Source organism: Symphalangus syndactylus, chromosome 1, assembly GCF_028878055.3.
Source record: "Symphalangus syndactylus isolate Jambi chromosome 1, NHGRI_mSymSyn1-v2.1_pri, whole genome shotgun sequence".
Taxonomy (NCBI): domain Eukaryota; kingdom Metazoa; phylum Chordata; class Mammalia; order Primates; family Hylobatidae; genus Symphalangus; species Symphalangus syndactylus.
Window position 1 is genome coordinate 115439142 of NC_072423.2, and position 16439 is coordinate 115455580.

A 16439-nucleotide genomic window follows, 5' to 3' on the forward strand; every position below is an offset into this window, starting at 1 on the left:
GGATCTTCAGGACTCACTGAATCAAGATCAGCCAAGGTGGGACCTGTAAGCACCTCCCAGGTGATTCAGAGCCATGGCCAGGTGTGGCATCACTACGTTAAGTCAGTAGTTCCCAGACTCTGCTGCACATCAGAATCAACTAGGGAGCTTTGAACACTATTGATGTCTGATCCATGCCCCCCTCACCACCAATAACCATCAAATCGGAGTATCTGGAGTGAGACCCAGGCATCAGTTTTATTTTAAAAGTTTCAGGTGTTTCCAATGTGCAGGTAAGTTTAAGAGTGCTCTAAGCCAGTATTCTCAAACTTTTAATGTGCACACAAATCATATAGGGATCTTATTAGACTAGGGTGGGATCTAAGATCCCACATTTCTAACAAGTGATGCCAGTGCTGCTGGTCCAGGGACAAGACATTAAGTGGCAAGGTTCTAAGCCCTTGATTCTCAAAATGTGTTCCCTGGACCAGCAGCATTAGCAGCAGTATCTGGAAACTTGTTATAAGTGTAAATTTTGGGGTCTCACCTGGGACTACTAAATCAGTATCCGTGGGGTGGGGGTGGGGGCCAGGCTGTGGTTTAACAAGGCCACCAGGGGATTCTGATGTGTGCTCAAGTTTGAGAATCACTGCTCCCACTACCTCCTCCCATCCCTCACCCTACCTCCTCCATCCTACTTTCCAGGTTAGTTCAACATAGAGGCTGGGCTCAAATCCTGCCAGATGTACCATCTTTAAGTGCTGCTGTTTCATGCTAGCAAGAGATAAACCTGACCAAATAAATATGACTCTGAACTTCCCTGTTCATTTCTATAAGTGAGTTACACTTTAGGCAGAAATAATGTCAGTAATCTGGAGAGAGCAGATACCTCCTCTAGGAAGAAGAAACAATTTCAGTCACCTCTCCCAAGGAACCACAGATTCCTTAGAAGAGATAATTTTTCTCAAGCAGAGATTCCCAACATAAAATTAGTTACTTCGATACCATTCTATTCGAGGACTGAATTTGATTTACAACTGACAAACTTCTAGATCTTGAAGAATATTATTTTGTTTTGATAGATATGAGGCCACAGGCTGTTCGGTACGGGGACGAGTGAAGGAACAGGTTGTAATTTGCACCTGAAGGAAAATGTCTATCAAAGTTGTATCAAGGTGATCATTCTGGAAGTAAGTTCTTAGGCACCAACCTCAGCAGAGCTGCTCAGTCTCTCTGTGCCATCTGGCAAAGTTTCAATGACTTCAGAGTAGGCCAGGCCCAGGGTTTGGGCTAAGATGGTGTCCTCTGAGCTAGTACTGGGAATTCCTATTCAGAGGAGAAGAAAACAAAACATTTCCTTTACAAGTGCCCAAATCACAAAACAACTGACAGTACTGACACCCAGCTTTAGCTTCTTAAAGGAGACTATCTCTTTTAGTTATAGAAGTTTTAAAACCACATCACGTTAGTTGGGAAACTGGAACACGGTCTTGGAGAAACCCACTGCCAAAACACTACTAGTTTACCATATTGGTGTTACTTCCTTTAAGTCTTTTTCCTCTGCTTAGTTTTTGTTTTTGTTTTGAGACAGAGTCTTGCTCTGTTGCCCAGGTTAGAGTGCAGTGGCACAATCTCAGCTCACTGCAACTTCCGCCTCCCAGGTTCAAGTGATTCTCATGTCTCAGCCTCCTGAGTAGCTGTGATTACAGGCGTGCGCTACCACTCCTGGCTAATTTTTGTATTTTTAGTAGAAAAGGGGTTTCGCCATGTTGACCAGGCTGGTCTCAAACTCCTGACCTCAAGTGATCGCCCACCTCGCCCTCCCAAAGTGCTCGGATTACAGGTGTGAGCCACTGTGTCCAGCCTATTTTTTTTAATAGTTACAATCCTAATATAAACATTTTTGAGTGCTTTTTTTTTTTTGCCACCGAAAATCATAAGCATTTGTGGAAGCCTCTTTCTTGAATTCCCTCAGTGGCAGAGGGCAGTGGGGTTCTCTTGAGAAGCGGGGCTGACTCCTCCAGCATTTCCTAGCAATCCTAGAAAAATCCACTCAGTCAGGAAGTCAAAAGCTGGTAACTATGTTTTGTTCCCAAAGGCAATAGTACATTCTAAGAAGACATTTATTCTTTAGCCCACATATGTCCTTGAGGAGAAGTTGAGCATTAATAAATCACTCACCCAGGGGGGCCAAGGCCTGCTGTTTTGGCTTCGGGTATTCATAAGAACGGGTTTTTTTTTTTTTTTTTTCCCCAGCCCTTTGGTTTTGTAAGGGCAGGATTTCTCAACCTTGGTACTACTGACATTGTGGACTTTGTTGCAGGGGCTGTCTTGGGCATTGTAGGATGTTGAGCTGTACCAATAGCACTGCCTGAGTTGTGACAAACAAAAATGTCTCCAAAATTGCTAAATGTCTCCTGGTGGCAAAATCTCCCCTGGCTGAGAACCCCTGCTATAGGGTCATCTGTAAAAGCTGCTGACATACTCATGGATACAACACATCGTGTGAATAACTGAGAGATATAAAGCTAAGGGTATTGCACAAGGTGCTGATGTCAGATCTCGGAACAACGCCCTAAAACAGTGGTTGAATGTTTGGGAGACATGTTCTAAAGCTCCCAAACATGATGAAAAGCTCTGTGACATGATGGAAAGTTCTGTAGTGTTCTAGCTGAGATTATAGACAAAATGCATCTAATGCATTGAATAAATGTTGAGTGGAGTTGAAGGATGAGGACAAATGGCAAGCAATAAATACTACCAAAAGGTGTTCATAGTCAAGAAGGGAAAACAGTCATTTACTACATTCTAAAATAGAATTTGGAAGAACTAGGAGTAATGTTTAAAAGAAGACACTGTAACCACAAAATGTATTTGGCCGTATAAAGAATGCCTCAGGCCATGGTGGTAGTCATGTTGTGCTGAGTTGAATGTGAACTATTTCTAACAGTGCAGGTGGGAGGCAAAAATACCACTTTATCTCCTGTTTATTTCTGCTCTTGTTCTTCTTGGAGGGCAAAAAGCAAAAATTTGGAAAAAGTTAATTATGAAACTATGAGAAATCAAGACAACAGGAGAAACAGTTTTCCATATGCACCTAAAAAAATCTGATTTTTTTTCCTTCAAAACTCTCAATATTGTGTCAGTAATCTGATTCAAAATATCAAACAAACAAACAAACAAAAAACTCCCCCAAAAGCCACATCAATAAAAACTGCCTTTACGTTTATCCCAGCTGGTTATATTAATAAATTTTACTAACTGTAAAATGCATAAAGGTAACAGAAGGAATTATTTCTTTAAATAACACACTTTCTAGGTTTAAATGGTTAGAAGAGAGTAACATCGATTTTCTGCTTTGACGTTTCTTCAAACAACTTCATCAAAAACTGATCTGAGTGTTATGAGGGGAAAAAATGTGAATTTAAGAAGAAATGCTATTTCTGTGTGCTAGGAAATAGTGTGGAAATAACTTTCTCTGCAAGGTTTCGGGACTCTGGGGACTGGCTGGAATCTACAGCAGGAATGTTGGTAATGACAAATGCACAGGTCTGTCCTAAAGGAGGCAGATTTTGGACAGAGCTGTCTTTAGGTTCCCTTCTCTTTGTTCATTCTCAGACTTCCTGTTACATGACGATAGTTTAGAATGCTCACGAATGAGTAAGGCTGCCAAGGACATCCAATTTACAGTTCTAAATATGCCTTCAATTTTACTGCTGTTTCACAATCCTTTTCTTGAATAGCTCGAGTTCGCCTCCTCCACAAAGCCTTCACCAAAACCCAGCCCACATCGATCATTTGTGCTTCATCTGAACCCTCGTCCCAGCAGTAGCTGTTGGTTCTACGAGTTTTCTTTTCTTCCTTTTTTTTTTTTTGAAGTTGGTAGTATACCTGGGATGGTTCTATGAGTCTTGAAATTGGATTTTCATCTGAGTTGCATTGTTCCTCGTATCATATGTACAAGTCTTAACAAACTCTACTGGCAAGATTTGTAGGTCAGATATTTCTTATTATTCTCAGTAGCAACTAGCAAAGTGCAATATACCTAGCATATTTGCAAAATGTAGTTCTGAAACAAGGGATGATTAAATGAAGGGCTATTCATTTTTATGAGGAGACAAATCAGACCATGGAATCTATAGTCAGCTCTTCCAGATGACAGCAACACGGGAGTATTTTGATCCTAAATCTGCAAAATATACTGTTGTGGTTACATTTTAATAGCCGCTTACCTATTTTTGAATCCAGAGAGCCTTCCAAGTCAGCTCTGGCCAAAATAACGACAGGGACCTCCTGCTGGGTGAGCATGTTCACAGCCATCACGGGCGTGAGGCAATCTGAAAATGAAAGCAAATAACTGTGGATGCCACTCAACTGAGACACCAACATCATCTGAATCTGAGGAAACAAGTGAGAAAAATAAGCACTAGAACTTCTGTGCTTTCTGCTAATTGTTATTAAGTTGTCCTTTGAAGGGTATTAATAGATAATTCACACCAGTGAATAATCAAAAGATTAAATACGCACATGAAAAAAATGTTCTTCCATGCTCATGAAAAGTGAAAAAGCATTTTTGCTTTCCAGATGGTGGAGTAATGACATTCCCATCACCGTCTTTTCCTTTTGAAAAATACCTCAAATATACAGAAGATGCGAAACACAAAGTCTATCTGTAGCGAAACCAGGGACATCAGAAATTCCAAACCATCATAACACTTGAAGATGGAAGTGGACAGGGAGTAGAAAATGACTAAGCAGAAAGGAGGGAAGAGATTTCCAGACATCCTAAGACAAAAGATTTCCTACCCACTTACCCTTTTCTTAGGAGATACTAGAGAATGTGTTCCAGCAAAATGAAGGGGTAAATCAAGAAAGAGACAGACATAGGATCCAGGAAACAAGGGATCCAACAAAGAAAAAAGTATGAGGACACTCACAGAACAAAGACAGAGGGAAGTTCTAAGAGGCCAGGTTGCAGCAGAGGCCTGGAGAATGACCAGGTCAGATCTGAGCAGTACACAGTGCCCCGGGAAGCATCTTTGGGAAAATAAGGAAATGGATAGATTACCTGGCAGGTTGGAACGTGCAGAAAACTGCACTGAGAGGAGTTTCAAAGAAATATGGGGGGTGTACAGGAAGATTTAACCAGAAATTCAAAGAATACAAAGTAAATGAAAAAAAAAGACATTATGAACTTTAGGAAAAATAAAAAGTTATATAAAAAGGACAATGTATTTGGCTCAGTTGAACAATATTTATGTGGCCCTAATAAAACACTTAATTTGGATTTATTCTAACATTGTATTATTGTATTATGTTACAATACAATAATTCTATTACATTGTATTGTTATTTAAAATAACATCTTATTTTAAATTTTTATTTATATAATTTTTTTTTTTTTTTTTTTTTTTTTGTAGAGACAGGGGTCTATGTCACCCAGGCTGGTCTAAAATTCCTGGTCTCAAGTGATCCTCCCACCTCAGACTCCCAAAGTGCTGGGATTATAGGCAGGAGCCACTGTACCCAGCTAACACTGTATCAACCTAAATGAAGTGTATTACAACTACTGTTAACAAGGAGACAAGCCATACGTGCATATATGTGAATATATGGAGAGTTGGAAGCATAATGACCTAAGTAAAGTCCCAGTGGAAGAAGAGATGAGAGATGGTAGACAATTAGTGAGTTCACTTGACTTAATTTACAATATAAGCAACTAACAGTTATAACTTATGAATTCTTACTATTTATAATACTTGCCATGTTTTAAGATTTCATGTAATTATCTACTTTGCAAACCCCAAAACTAAAATAAGCCTAAGAATTAAATCTATATTTATTTTTTAAATTATTTTTAAGATATTTATTTATTTAGAAATAGGGTCTCACCCTGGTCCTCCCACCTCAGCTTCCTGAGTAGCTGGAACTGCAGGTGTGTACCATCAAACCCAGCTAATTTTTTTTTTTTTTTTTAATTTTTTGTAGAGCCAGGATCTCCCTATGTTGCCCAGGCTGGTCTCGAACTACTGGGCTCATGCAATCCTATCATTTTGGCCTCCCAAAGTGCTGGAATTACAGGTGAGAACCACTGTGCCTGGCCAGGGTCTATATTTCAAAGAGTAGTGACAGACTCTATAGGCATCTAAGCCAGCTCTTACCTTTTATCACCTTGGGTGTCAGGAAGCACAGAATGACATATGGTAGGGAAACAGTGAAATGCAACCCCAACGGGTCTCCAGCCAGCACCCATGGTACAGATGTATTAGCTGGGAGACACCTGTTGCTGCAGCTGGCTGAGTGCAGACTCACTTCTCAAAGTACAGACCCATATTTCTGATTCCATACTATCTTTTCTTTTTTTTTTTTTGAGACGGGGTCCCACTCTGTCACCCAGGCTAGAGTACAGTGATGTGATCTCAGCTCACTGCAACCTCTGCCTCCCAGGTTCAAGCAATTCTGGTGCCTCAGCCACCCAAGTAGCTGGGATTACAGGTGCATGCCACCACACCCTACTAATTTTTGTATTTTTAGTAGAGATGGGGTTTCACCATGTTGGACAGGCTGGTCTCGAACTCCTGACCTCAGATGATCTGCTTGTCTCAGCCTCCCAAAGTGCTGGGATTACGAACATGAGCCATTGCACCTGGCCTCCACATTATCTTTTCTCAAAGAAGAAATGTGTATTTGCAAATTTTGCAATTATAATATGACGTTATCAGTAGGCGGGGAGGTGAGGGGTGGTAGAATAAAAGTCACTAGGTAATATCTAGAACTGGTGAATCAAAAGACAGCAGTATAGGCATATACGGCATATGGACAGGCATACAGATAGGGATGTCTATGCCAGAGAAACAGCAGGTGACACAGACTACCAGTTGACCCCTGTACCTGCCTCCTCTTTAACTCAGCAATAGAATGTTGAGTTGGACACATGGCTATTGTGTTTAGCTAATGGAAGCACTGTTCAGCCTCCCTTGCAGCTAGGTGTGGCCATGGAGGATGTGCAGAAGCAACTGCTAGGTCATGGCCTCAAAGGGAAGGAGCATGCCCTTCTCCCCACCCTTCCCCACTTCTTACTTCACTGGAACGCAGATCAAGTGTAGACCAACTTAGAAACACAGAGAAAGACAAGACTCTAGAAGGGCAGAACAGGAAGACAAGACGGGATAACTGCCCTAACCACCTCACAAAGTAGACTTATCACACATGCTCAAGAGTTTCATGTAGGTAGAATAAACTCCTGTCTAAGCCTCTGTCATAGCCACTGAACTTGTATCGTAAGAAACATATACCTAAAATAAAAGTGTTTGGGTAAGGAGGCTGCTTTTATTGTTCTTGTTATTATTAGTACTCTTTGACTTTTCATATAATATATGTATATCACTTGGACTTTAAAAAACAAATTAGTTTTTAAAAAGAGATGAAAATTAGAGTGATCTTGAAGTATTATCATTTTATATTTGATAAGTTAGCAAAACGTTTTAGCAAGGTGACACTAATGTTTGTGAAGTCGCTGTGAAATGCATACATCATTGGATATGGCACTATAAATTGATATAGCCCTTTCAGAAACCATGTAGAAATAGAAATAGAAAATAGAAAAATAGAAAAATGTTTGCAACCTTTGACCAAAAAAACCCCACACTTGGGAATATCTCCTAAGGAAAATTCTATGAAGCAAAGAGCCATGTGGACATAAATGGTCACAGCAGTTATCTCCATAATAGCTCCAAACATGAAAAAAGCCCAGTGTTCAACATGATGGGAAAGACTTAGGATATTAAGGTACGTTGAGTTGATAGGACATTATGTAGGGATTAAAAAACAATTGTGAAGCCTGCATAAAAACACAGAAATGTTTTCTGATAGCATATTAGGTGAAGGCCAGAAAATAAAGAGGCAGAAGCAGCCTGATTTTTAAGATAATGTGGGAACATGAGTTAAAAAGTAACATGACCATGTGCAAAAGAATGAAGTTGGACCCTTACTTCATGCCATATATAAAAATTAACTCCAAATGGATTAAAGATCCAATTGTAAGATGTAAAAGTATAAAACTCTTAGAAAATAAAATACATATAAATCTTTGTGGCCTTTTATTAGGCAATAGCGTTTTAGATATAACACCAAAAGCAAAAGCAACAAAAGAAAAAATAGACAAACTGAATTTCATCAAAATGAAAAACTTGTGCTTCAAAGGGCACCATGAAGACAAACTCTCAGAAGTTGAGAACAACTTAGCAAATTACATATCTGATAAGAGACTAGTGTCTAGAATATATAAAAAATGGTTAAAATAATAAAAAGACAAACTAAAATTAAAAATTAAAATGAAAATGAATTTTTTAAAAGGGGCAAGAGAACTGAATAGACATTTCCCCAAAGAAGACATATAAATGGCCAACAAACACATGAAAAGATGCTTGAGAACGTCAGCCACCAGGGAAATGCAAATTAAAACTACACTGAGGTATCACATCATATCCACTAGCATGACCATAATCAAAATGACCACAGACAATAAGAAGTGTTGGTAATGATGTGGAGAAACTGGAATTCTCATACACTGCTGGTGGGAATGTAAAATGGTGAAGCCACTTTGGAAAATAGTCTGAGTTCCTTAAACTTCATGGCCCAGCAATTCTACCCCTAGGTATACTGCCAAAGAAATAAAAACATACATCCACACAAAAATCTTTATTAATGTTCACAGAAGCATCATTTATAACAGTAGTAAAAAAGTAGAGATAACCCAAATGTCCATCAATTAATAAAACAGATAAATAAAATGTGGCCTATTCATACAATGAAGTATTACTTGGAAAGAAAACATTACGCTAAGTGAAAGGAGCCAGACAATAAGATGGCAAATATTGTATTTGGTTCCATTTACATGAAATGTCCAGAATAGGCAGATCTACAGAGACAGATGGTAGATTAGTGACTGCCTAGGGCTGAAGATTAGGCAAGAATCGGGGAGGGATGACTGCCAGAGGGTCTGAGATTTCTTTTTGGGATGATGAAAATGTTCTAAAATTGACTATGGGGATGGTTGTTTAAATTTGTGAATATATTAAAAACCATGGAATTGTATATATTAAGTAGGTTATTATATGGTATGCTCAGCTGTTACAAAAGAAAGTAATATAAAAAAATGCAGTGTACTGCTTGAAAGAGTTGAACTGCTTCTTATTACACGTAAAAGTTATATTATACCAGTTTCTCAGTTAGGACAAAAATTGGTCTTTGAACCTAAATATTAGCAGATTTGCAATGAATGCATGGTAGCAGCTCGCATGCTATACTTGGTCAAAATCTATTTCCTAGAAACAACACAATTAAAATCCAAAGTTCCTGAATAGGTCTCTAGTGTTCTCCATATTTCTTGTTTCCTTCCTAATTACTAATGTGTTCAGTAATCACTCCTGTGCTAGTGATGTGATGCAGGAATCCAAGAAAGTGAAATCTGAAGAAACTGAAGCATTTCACATAGTAGTTAGATAACAGCAAAAGACTTCAGTAATTACAAAGGAAACATTCCAGACAAAAAGGTATCTGTCCTTTGCTCTCAGGGCACCCACTGGAAAGAAGGCAGGTCTCTCACGACCTCTGGAAAAACAGACAAATGACTTTCATTTGGTGTTCACCAAGGCAGCAGTCCATATAACTAGTTCCTAGGGATACTGCATGGAAACAGGGCTCCGTGGTCAACTGGGTGTGACAAGAGTGCCTATGACTTCCTCTCCCAGACAGTTGCAGTGCACATTAGCACAGGAAAGGTTCTGAGAAGTCCAAAGCAAAGATACCTGTTTATTTTTGTTTATTCCAGATTTTTTGAGCACAGAAGCTTTTTCCTTCACATAACATCAAAGAATTCTACTTGAAACAGTTTGATGGAAAACCAAACCATCACCCCAGAATTACAGATCTGCTCTCACCCTTTGTCCTCACCCCATATGGATACTATGGAGACAAGGGCAAAACAATAGTGAGCAAATAATTATTATTTAATGTCCTGGGGCTTCCAGGGAGGCTCTTGCTCTCTAATGTGCCTGTAATGTGTCAATAACAACAGAGTTCCAAGTTATCCTTTAGAAAGACCTCATCTGCCCTTTCAGCAAAAAATGCATTGTTTAGATAGTTGGTGACTCAGAGCTGAAGTGTGTGGTTCCAAAGCCCCAGGGTTTGAATATTTTAATATTAGGAATGCAAGAAAAGATTTCAGGAAAAGACAGAACAGCTTCTAGAATTCTGATGATATTTCCCCATTGATGCCTTTTATGGTTTCTAGTTCCTATCAAGTCAGAGCTTACATAACATGACTTAAGTCAGATTTGGTCAGCTGAGAAAAGGAGGCGACGTCAATGATTATGGAAATAAACTAAATTTCAAGAGCTCTAGGGAAGCACCTGGCTTTTTTTCCTCTCTTAAAGGAATCTGTGCCAAATTAAGGATGCTAAGCACAAAACAGTACATTTAGTCAATAACATCGGCAACCCAGTTGGCCAGGCTAGAAATCAAGAAATCATCCAGGGATCCTCCACCCTCGCAGCCTTCCACATACTTCTCAGACCTGTTCCCTCCCTCCATCCTGACCCCTGCTGTTCTGGGGGCCTTGCCATCTCTTTCCACAATTAATGGGGTCAGCCAGCCTGCCACTCTAGCATCACCCTGGCCATATGTGTCACTCTCCTCCACAGGGCCCCTCAAAGCTCCTTCTCTACCCACAAGGTCCTCCAAGACCACCTTGGCTGACAGCCCCAATACGGGCTCTGCCAGGAAGGCTAAACTTACAAAGCTTACGTGACCTTCCTTAAGTCATATGGATGGATCTAGGACCAGAATCTTGGTCATCTCGGGCCAAATCAGGAGCTGATATGTAGAAATAAACTTAGCAACTACAGGAGCTCATGTTTGAGAACTGAAACTCCTGCAAGTGATAAATTTAGTCACAACTATGTGCTGCTGCCATGACACTCGGTGGTCACTGCTTTAACATAAATCATCCTTAAAATCTGACATTCAGTGAAAAAAAAAATGAGGTGGTCAGCAATGGTAAATGACAGCAGTGATACAACATCCTGGTTCAAAATGTAATCCCAAAGGCCAGAAGAGGCATAAATCATACATTCCTAGGTAATCTGAATACACCTTTTGGGACTATTGTATTACACTCAATGCACTGTACTGGCCTTCTGTGACTATGATGTCAAAAATCCAGGGACTTGATGTGCAAATTAATCTAGAGATTTTGAATATATTGACATCTGCAAAAAGAGTATTTCTACTCTGAAAATTAGAATTGGAAAATTTTACTCCCCAAGTGTAATGTTCCATTTGGAATAATTTCAGAGATTATTAAAAAGAGGGGAGAAAGTAACTAATGAGCCCTTCAAATGGAACATTATGTACTTGGCACTAAATTTGCCAAAATGAAATGACTAGGCCAGGTCAGGTGTGTTGATATCCATGTGTTCATGAAAACAGTGCTGTTTGTGTGTACTAAAAAATTTCTCCATTTCCTACATACGAAAATGCTTTGAATTTATACAGTGCCTTTCATCTCAGGAACTCCAACCTCTATAATTTGTTAGCTTATTAACAAATTATAGCTCCCCTATTAATAGTACCTTATTTTCATTTGTGTCCCCAAATTAGCCATAAGAGAAACTGTAAGGGCTAGAGATGTTTACATGTTTTAGTTTTTCAATTTTAGATATTATTCAGCTACCATATCCCTCAAGGAATATCAAATTGCTCATGAGAGTAAAACTATGAGATTTCCCTTTAAACTAAACAGTTGAAACATACCCAGTTTTTCTTTTGAGCAAGGAGAGAAAATAAACCTGAGAGATAGCTATATTGGGCTTTACAAGCACGCATAGAAATTTTAACTCAAAAGACTCTTTTCTCTATTTCAATGCATATTGCAAAGAGGTGAAACTGAGAGGTGACATCTGCCTTGTGTGGGGTGAGTGGCATATGCATCTGGCTGTCCTCTGTTCTGCCTCTCTGGGGCATCCAGTTAAGACTGGAATGGCTCATCTATACCCCACCAAGAGTGCACGCAGCAGGCTCTTTAGAAAGTGCTCACTGATTTGAATTCGGCTTTAATGGTCTAAGTAAACAAAGTCTTAAGCAGAGAGAAATTGGGATGACATTGTCTATCTCTCCAACCTAGTATTAGGAAATGTTTCATTTTGGTCATTTCAAAGATGGCAACTTAATACCATCATCCAAAACATTTTTTTTAGTCAAATGCTATTTCAGACCCCAATAATTCAGATTGTATACTTTGGGTTGAAGTTTATAGTTCATGAAAGAGAATAGGGATGAGATATTTGTGGAAATATTTAAATTACTTCAGAGACTTACTTTTAACTTAGAATGGACTTCTTTTTGCCTACCCAGGCTTCATATCCCCTTATCTGGTAAGAGCCCTCAAGTTTGTTTTGGAGAGCTCCCCCTCCCTCCCTGGGGACAATCTTTGTGGTCTACCAAGGAAGGTGCCTGGTCTCTCTTTGCCAAGAAAGAGGCTGGGGGCCCCAGTTACAGCAGTCAAACACCTTTCCCTGCGAGAAGAGTCTTGAACCAAGTGCTTCAGGTTAGAGCAGAATTACTGACAGTGGCACTCAGGGCACTGTCTGTGAGTTCCTGCTCTCCAAACTCTTGGGGCTGCACTCTCCAAGTCCTCTTTCGGACTGGCTCTTCAGCTGTTCCTCTAGCAATGGTCTTCCCCACAGCCTTCCAATGTGTTCTCCTTTTCCTCTGGGTTAGTTAGAGATGGAATCTGTTGCTTGCAACCACAGAATCTTCAAATCTACACAGACCAAGTACAACTTGATATGCCGATTCTAGGTCAGCTTGATCCATTCATAAAGCAGGTATGTTAAAAATCTGTATGGAGCAGGACACTGCTCAGATGACCACATGAATTCTTTAAAACAATAAAATTGAGTTGGAAAAGTTTGCTCTCATTCTTACTGGCTTCCCTCTGGTCTCTGACAGTGTAGTTTTAGTTGATGGTGAAATTATAAATTAGGAGATTTTATTCCTAATAGAATAGATTCCTATATCTTCTCCTAATTTATAACTAGGAGAAAAGAACTTTAGATTATACTGAAAGGGAGAGAGCTGAGCTTTCAATCAGAAGCTCAAGACACAGACAAACTAGTAACTTATGGAGAAACCAGGGGTAATAAAAATATTTTCAGAGCTCTTTTTTATCCTCATGTTTCAAAATAAAAACATAAAAAATAAGGCTAAGGCAAAGAACAACCCACGCAAGATATACAGAAAAGGATCTTGAACTCTGGGAGGTGCCATCTAAATGTAAGGTGGCAATCCTACCACCTGAGCCATAACTTGCCAGCTCACCTTTGCCAGGGACAAGGGCCATCCTCAAGGCTTCCTTCAGAGAGCTGTGCCCATGTAGGAGTCTGTGGCTGGGTGAGATGGCCACATGGGAGGTGCCATAAATGGCTTCAGGGGTGGCCGTATAGGCAGTCAGCTTTTCTCCCGTGGCTTGCCCATGAACCTGGTGGTAGGAAAGAAGAGTGATGTCATTTCTCAGTCCTCCCTTTGGGTTGTGTTGCTCCCTAACTGTATCCCCTTCCCCTTCCCTCCTCATTCCCCAACAGTGACCACAGCTCTGACCACTGGGCCAGGGGTGTGGGGATTCAGCCTGGCAGAAGGCGAGAAAAGGATCACAGTTCTTCTTTCAGAAACACCCCCTACCACTTGCCCCACACCAGGCATGCAGGCATTCCCAAGTTGAAGGTGGTCCAAGAATGCTCAGAAAGATACTTTCCTGGTTTTTCTGGCTCCTTTGTTTACAAATCAAAAATAACTATTAGTGTTATAGTGTTTGTGTTCTGAGGAAGAAGCTGTATTTTCTTCAAGGATATAAGGGTAGAGTAAAAAAAATAAATAAATAAAGGCATCTACTCTTCTAACAAGAAAAACAGGCACCAAAGTTATTACTGTTTTGAAGAGCGAAAGGATGGCCTGAGCTGAGTTCATGACACTATGAGTCCCTAGAGCTGGTTAAAATGCCTTTTAAGGAAGAGGCACACATTAGCCAACCACTGAGTGCCAATTAATGTGACAGACATGGAGGACACAGAGTGGACAGGTGCTACTTCCTTCATGCATTTATTCAAACACATTGACAGAGTGCCAATGATGAACTAAAAGACAGTCTACCACACGGCCTAACTGCCAATTAGGTGTCACCAATGGAGCCAGAATTGGGGACACAGAGGCATAGATGTGGCCTACCCTGTAGGACTGAGATGCTTCCTTCCTGAGACACCATGTTGCCCCATCTCATTTTCAGGTGGGTCCAGGAATGGAGATAAAAACATGTTCACAGTAAAGTGTTGGGCAAAGAAGAAAGTGTAGAAGATATTCCACACACAATAGCTGGCAGGCCAAGAGACCCACACTGAACGCTAGTTAAGAAGCAAAGGCCTTGGACCTGAGGACCAGACTCAGACAAATGCAAAGGCCCTGAAAGAGACGGCCTTGCGGAGGCCTTGTGACTTTAAACACAAGTCACAGCAGGACTGAATTTCAGAACTCTCGCCACCTTCTTGGGAAGGCAGTAAGAGGAAAAGCTCAGTCTAGGATTTGTCATTGGAATGTTTCCAAAGTACACACTCCCTTATGGGAGGCTTTCCATGTTTGCAGTTGGAGTAAGTTGGATCACTTTTGTGAGGAGGCTGCACAGGGAATTAGGAGCTCAGTGGCAAGCGGCAGGTGCTTGCAGACACCAGGTATGGTTGTCAGCAGCCAAGAGTCTAGAAAGGAAGGCCAACTTTGTCTCAGCTGCTGCTTCCTCCTCCTAAAGGTTTTGACGGAGATGAAGGTGAGGGCAGGTTTGACACTAAATGAACAGAGCAGAAGAGTCTTGATGACAGAAGGATAAATCAGAAGGATTAAAAAAGAATGCCCAGGTAAAAAAATATCAATAGAACAACTCTCTAGTCAGTAGAGACAGAGAAGTTTTAGGGACCCCTTCTAGAATAGGTGGGCCTTACGTTGTGACCTTTCAGCAATGTTTCCACAGCAGTTTCAAACACAATCCCCAAGCTCTAAGTCTATCTAGTTTTGAAATGATGTCACAGTTAGCTTCTGCTTCCCTGGCTTTTAATCTGCTTTGTGACATGAACCCCTTTGAGACTACAATGAGAGTAATGGGTCCATTACTCGGGAAAATGCCCAAACATTTTGCACATAAAATTTCAGGGAGTTCATGGACCCCTGAAGACTCTCTGTGTCTGTGCTGACCAATATGGTAGCCAGTAGCAATATGTGGCAATGAATCATAGCACTTGAAATATGGCTAGTATGTACTATAAATGTAGAACACAGATTTCAAAGACTGTACTAAAACGTAAACTCTTTCTTTAATAAATCATTTTTTATTTAGCCCATCTTGAAATGGAATCATTTTGGTTGTAATGGGTTAAATAAGTTATTGAAATTCATTTCATCTGTTTTTTGCACTTTTAAAAAATGTGGCTACTAGAAAATTTAAAATTGTGCATGTTTGGACTGTTGTGCTGTGGAGTCTCAAGTTGCTGGTTTACTCAATGAGTCCCAAATGTAGAGATTTGTGATCATGAATTGCTGGAGCTGCTATTACTTAATCACCTTTAATGTGAAGTCCAGGTGGCAGCCCACACAGTCCCCAATCCAGTGGGCTTGCATGCCTTTTATTCCATACCATTCTGGAAGGTCTGCCAACGCGTCCTGCATGGCCTGTGCAAATGAAAGGAGGACAAAGAAGTAAAGGCACAAGGCTTATTTAAGAAAAAGCAAATGATTTGTGGCTTGTTAAGGTAGGAAAAGCAGGGATACTAAAGGAGATTCAGGATTTAGCTCTCTCCTTGTTCACTAAGTCAGAGGAAGCCAGGAAAGGTTAGAAACAGATGCATTCATTATGACTTAGTTCAGTGAGATGGGTTTGACCGATTTCGCTGTCCCAAGTGAGTCAAGGTTTCATGGAAAGAAGAATATTAACAAAGGTCACAATTCACATCTTTGGCAAGTGTGTTTAGTACATTCTCTCCTAGGAGAATGTAGTCTAGGAACTAAAAAAATTAAGTTCAAGTTTTTGAATTTTGAAACTGTAAGTCATTCATGAGTGTTCCACAACTAAACAATATCATACATAGGACATTATAAATTTTATCTTTGCATTTAAAAAGTATTAATTTTATAAATATATAAGGGAAACATGACATTAATTTATATAAACATTTACCATTAGAAACATACACTGTTTTTCAACTTGTCTACTTTTAATCCTAAATTCCTTTAAAATGGAGGTCTTTATATAAATTATCCTTTAAAATGGAGGTCTTTATATAAATTATTCTCTATGGCCTCAAGCACATACCAGCCCTTATTTGATAATGAGATGTGTTCCTTCAACAGATGGATTTAAAAGT

At 39.9% G+C, this 16439-nt stretch overlaps 1 protein-coding gene and 1 long non-coding RNA gene across 11 annotated transcripts in view; one reads left to right on the plus strand and one right to left on the minus strand.

Annotated features, from left to right (window-relative positions):
• LOC129483198 (uncharacterized) overlaps nt 1-10685 on the plus strand; it is a 31071-nt gene extending 20386 nt beyond the window's left edge. Inside the window, exon 4 of the long non-coding RNA XR_008657985.2 lies at nt 5968-10685. This is a non-coding gene — a long non-coding RNA (uncharacterized lncRNA). The remainder of the gene's footprint in view (nt 1-5967) is intronic.
• LARS2 (leucyl-tRNA synthetase 2, mitochondrial) overlaps nt 1-16439 on the minus strand; it is a 167995-nt gene that overhangs the window by 61054 nt on the left and 90502 nt on the right. For all 10 annotated transcript variants that reach the window (XM_055280185.2, XM_063610888.1, XM_063610909.1 and 7 more), the window contains 4 exons: nt 15640-15747; nt 13360-13519; nt 4212-4316; nt 1190-1305 (listed from right to left, as the gene is read on the minus strand). In XM_055280185.2, coding sequence (XP_055136160.2) covers nt 1190-1305; nt 4212-4316; nt 13360-13519; nt 15640-15747 — 489 coding nt within the window. The remainder of the gene's footprint in view (nt 1-1189; nt 1306-4211; nt 4317-13359; nt 13520-15639; nt 15748-16439) is intronic.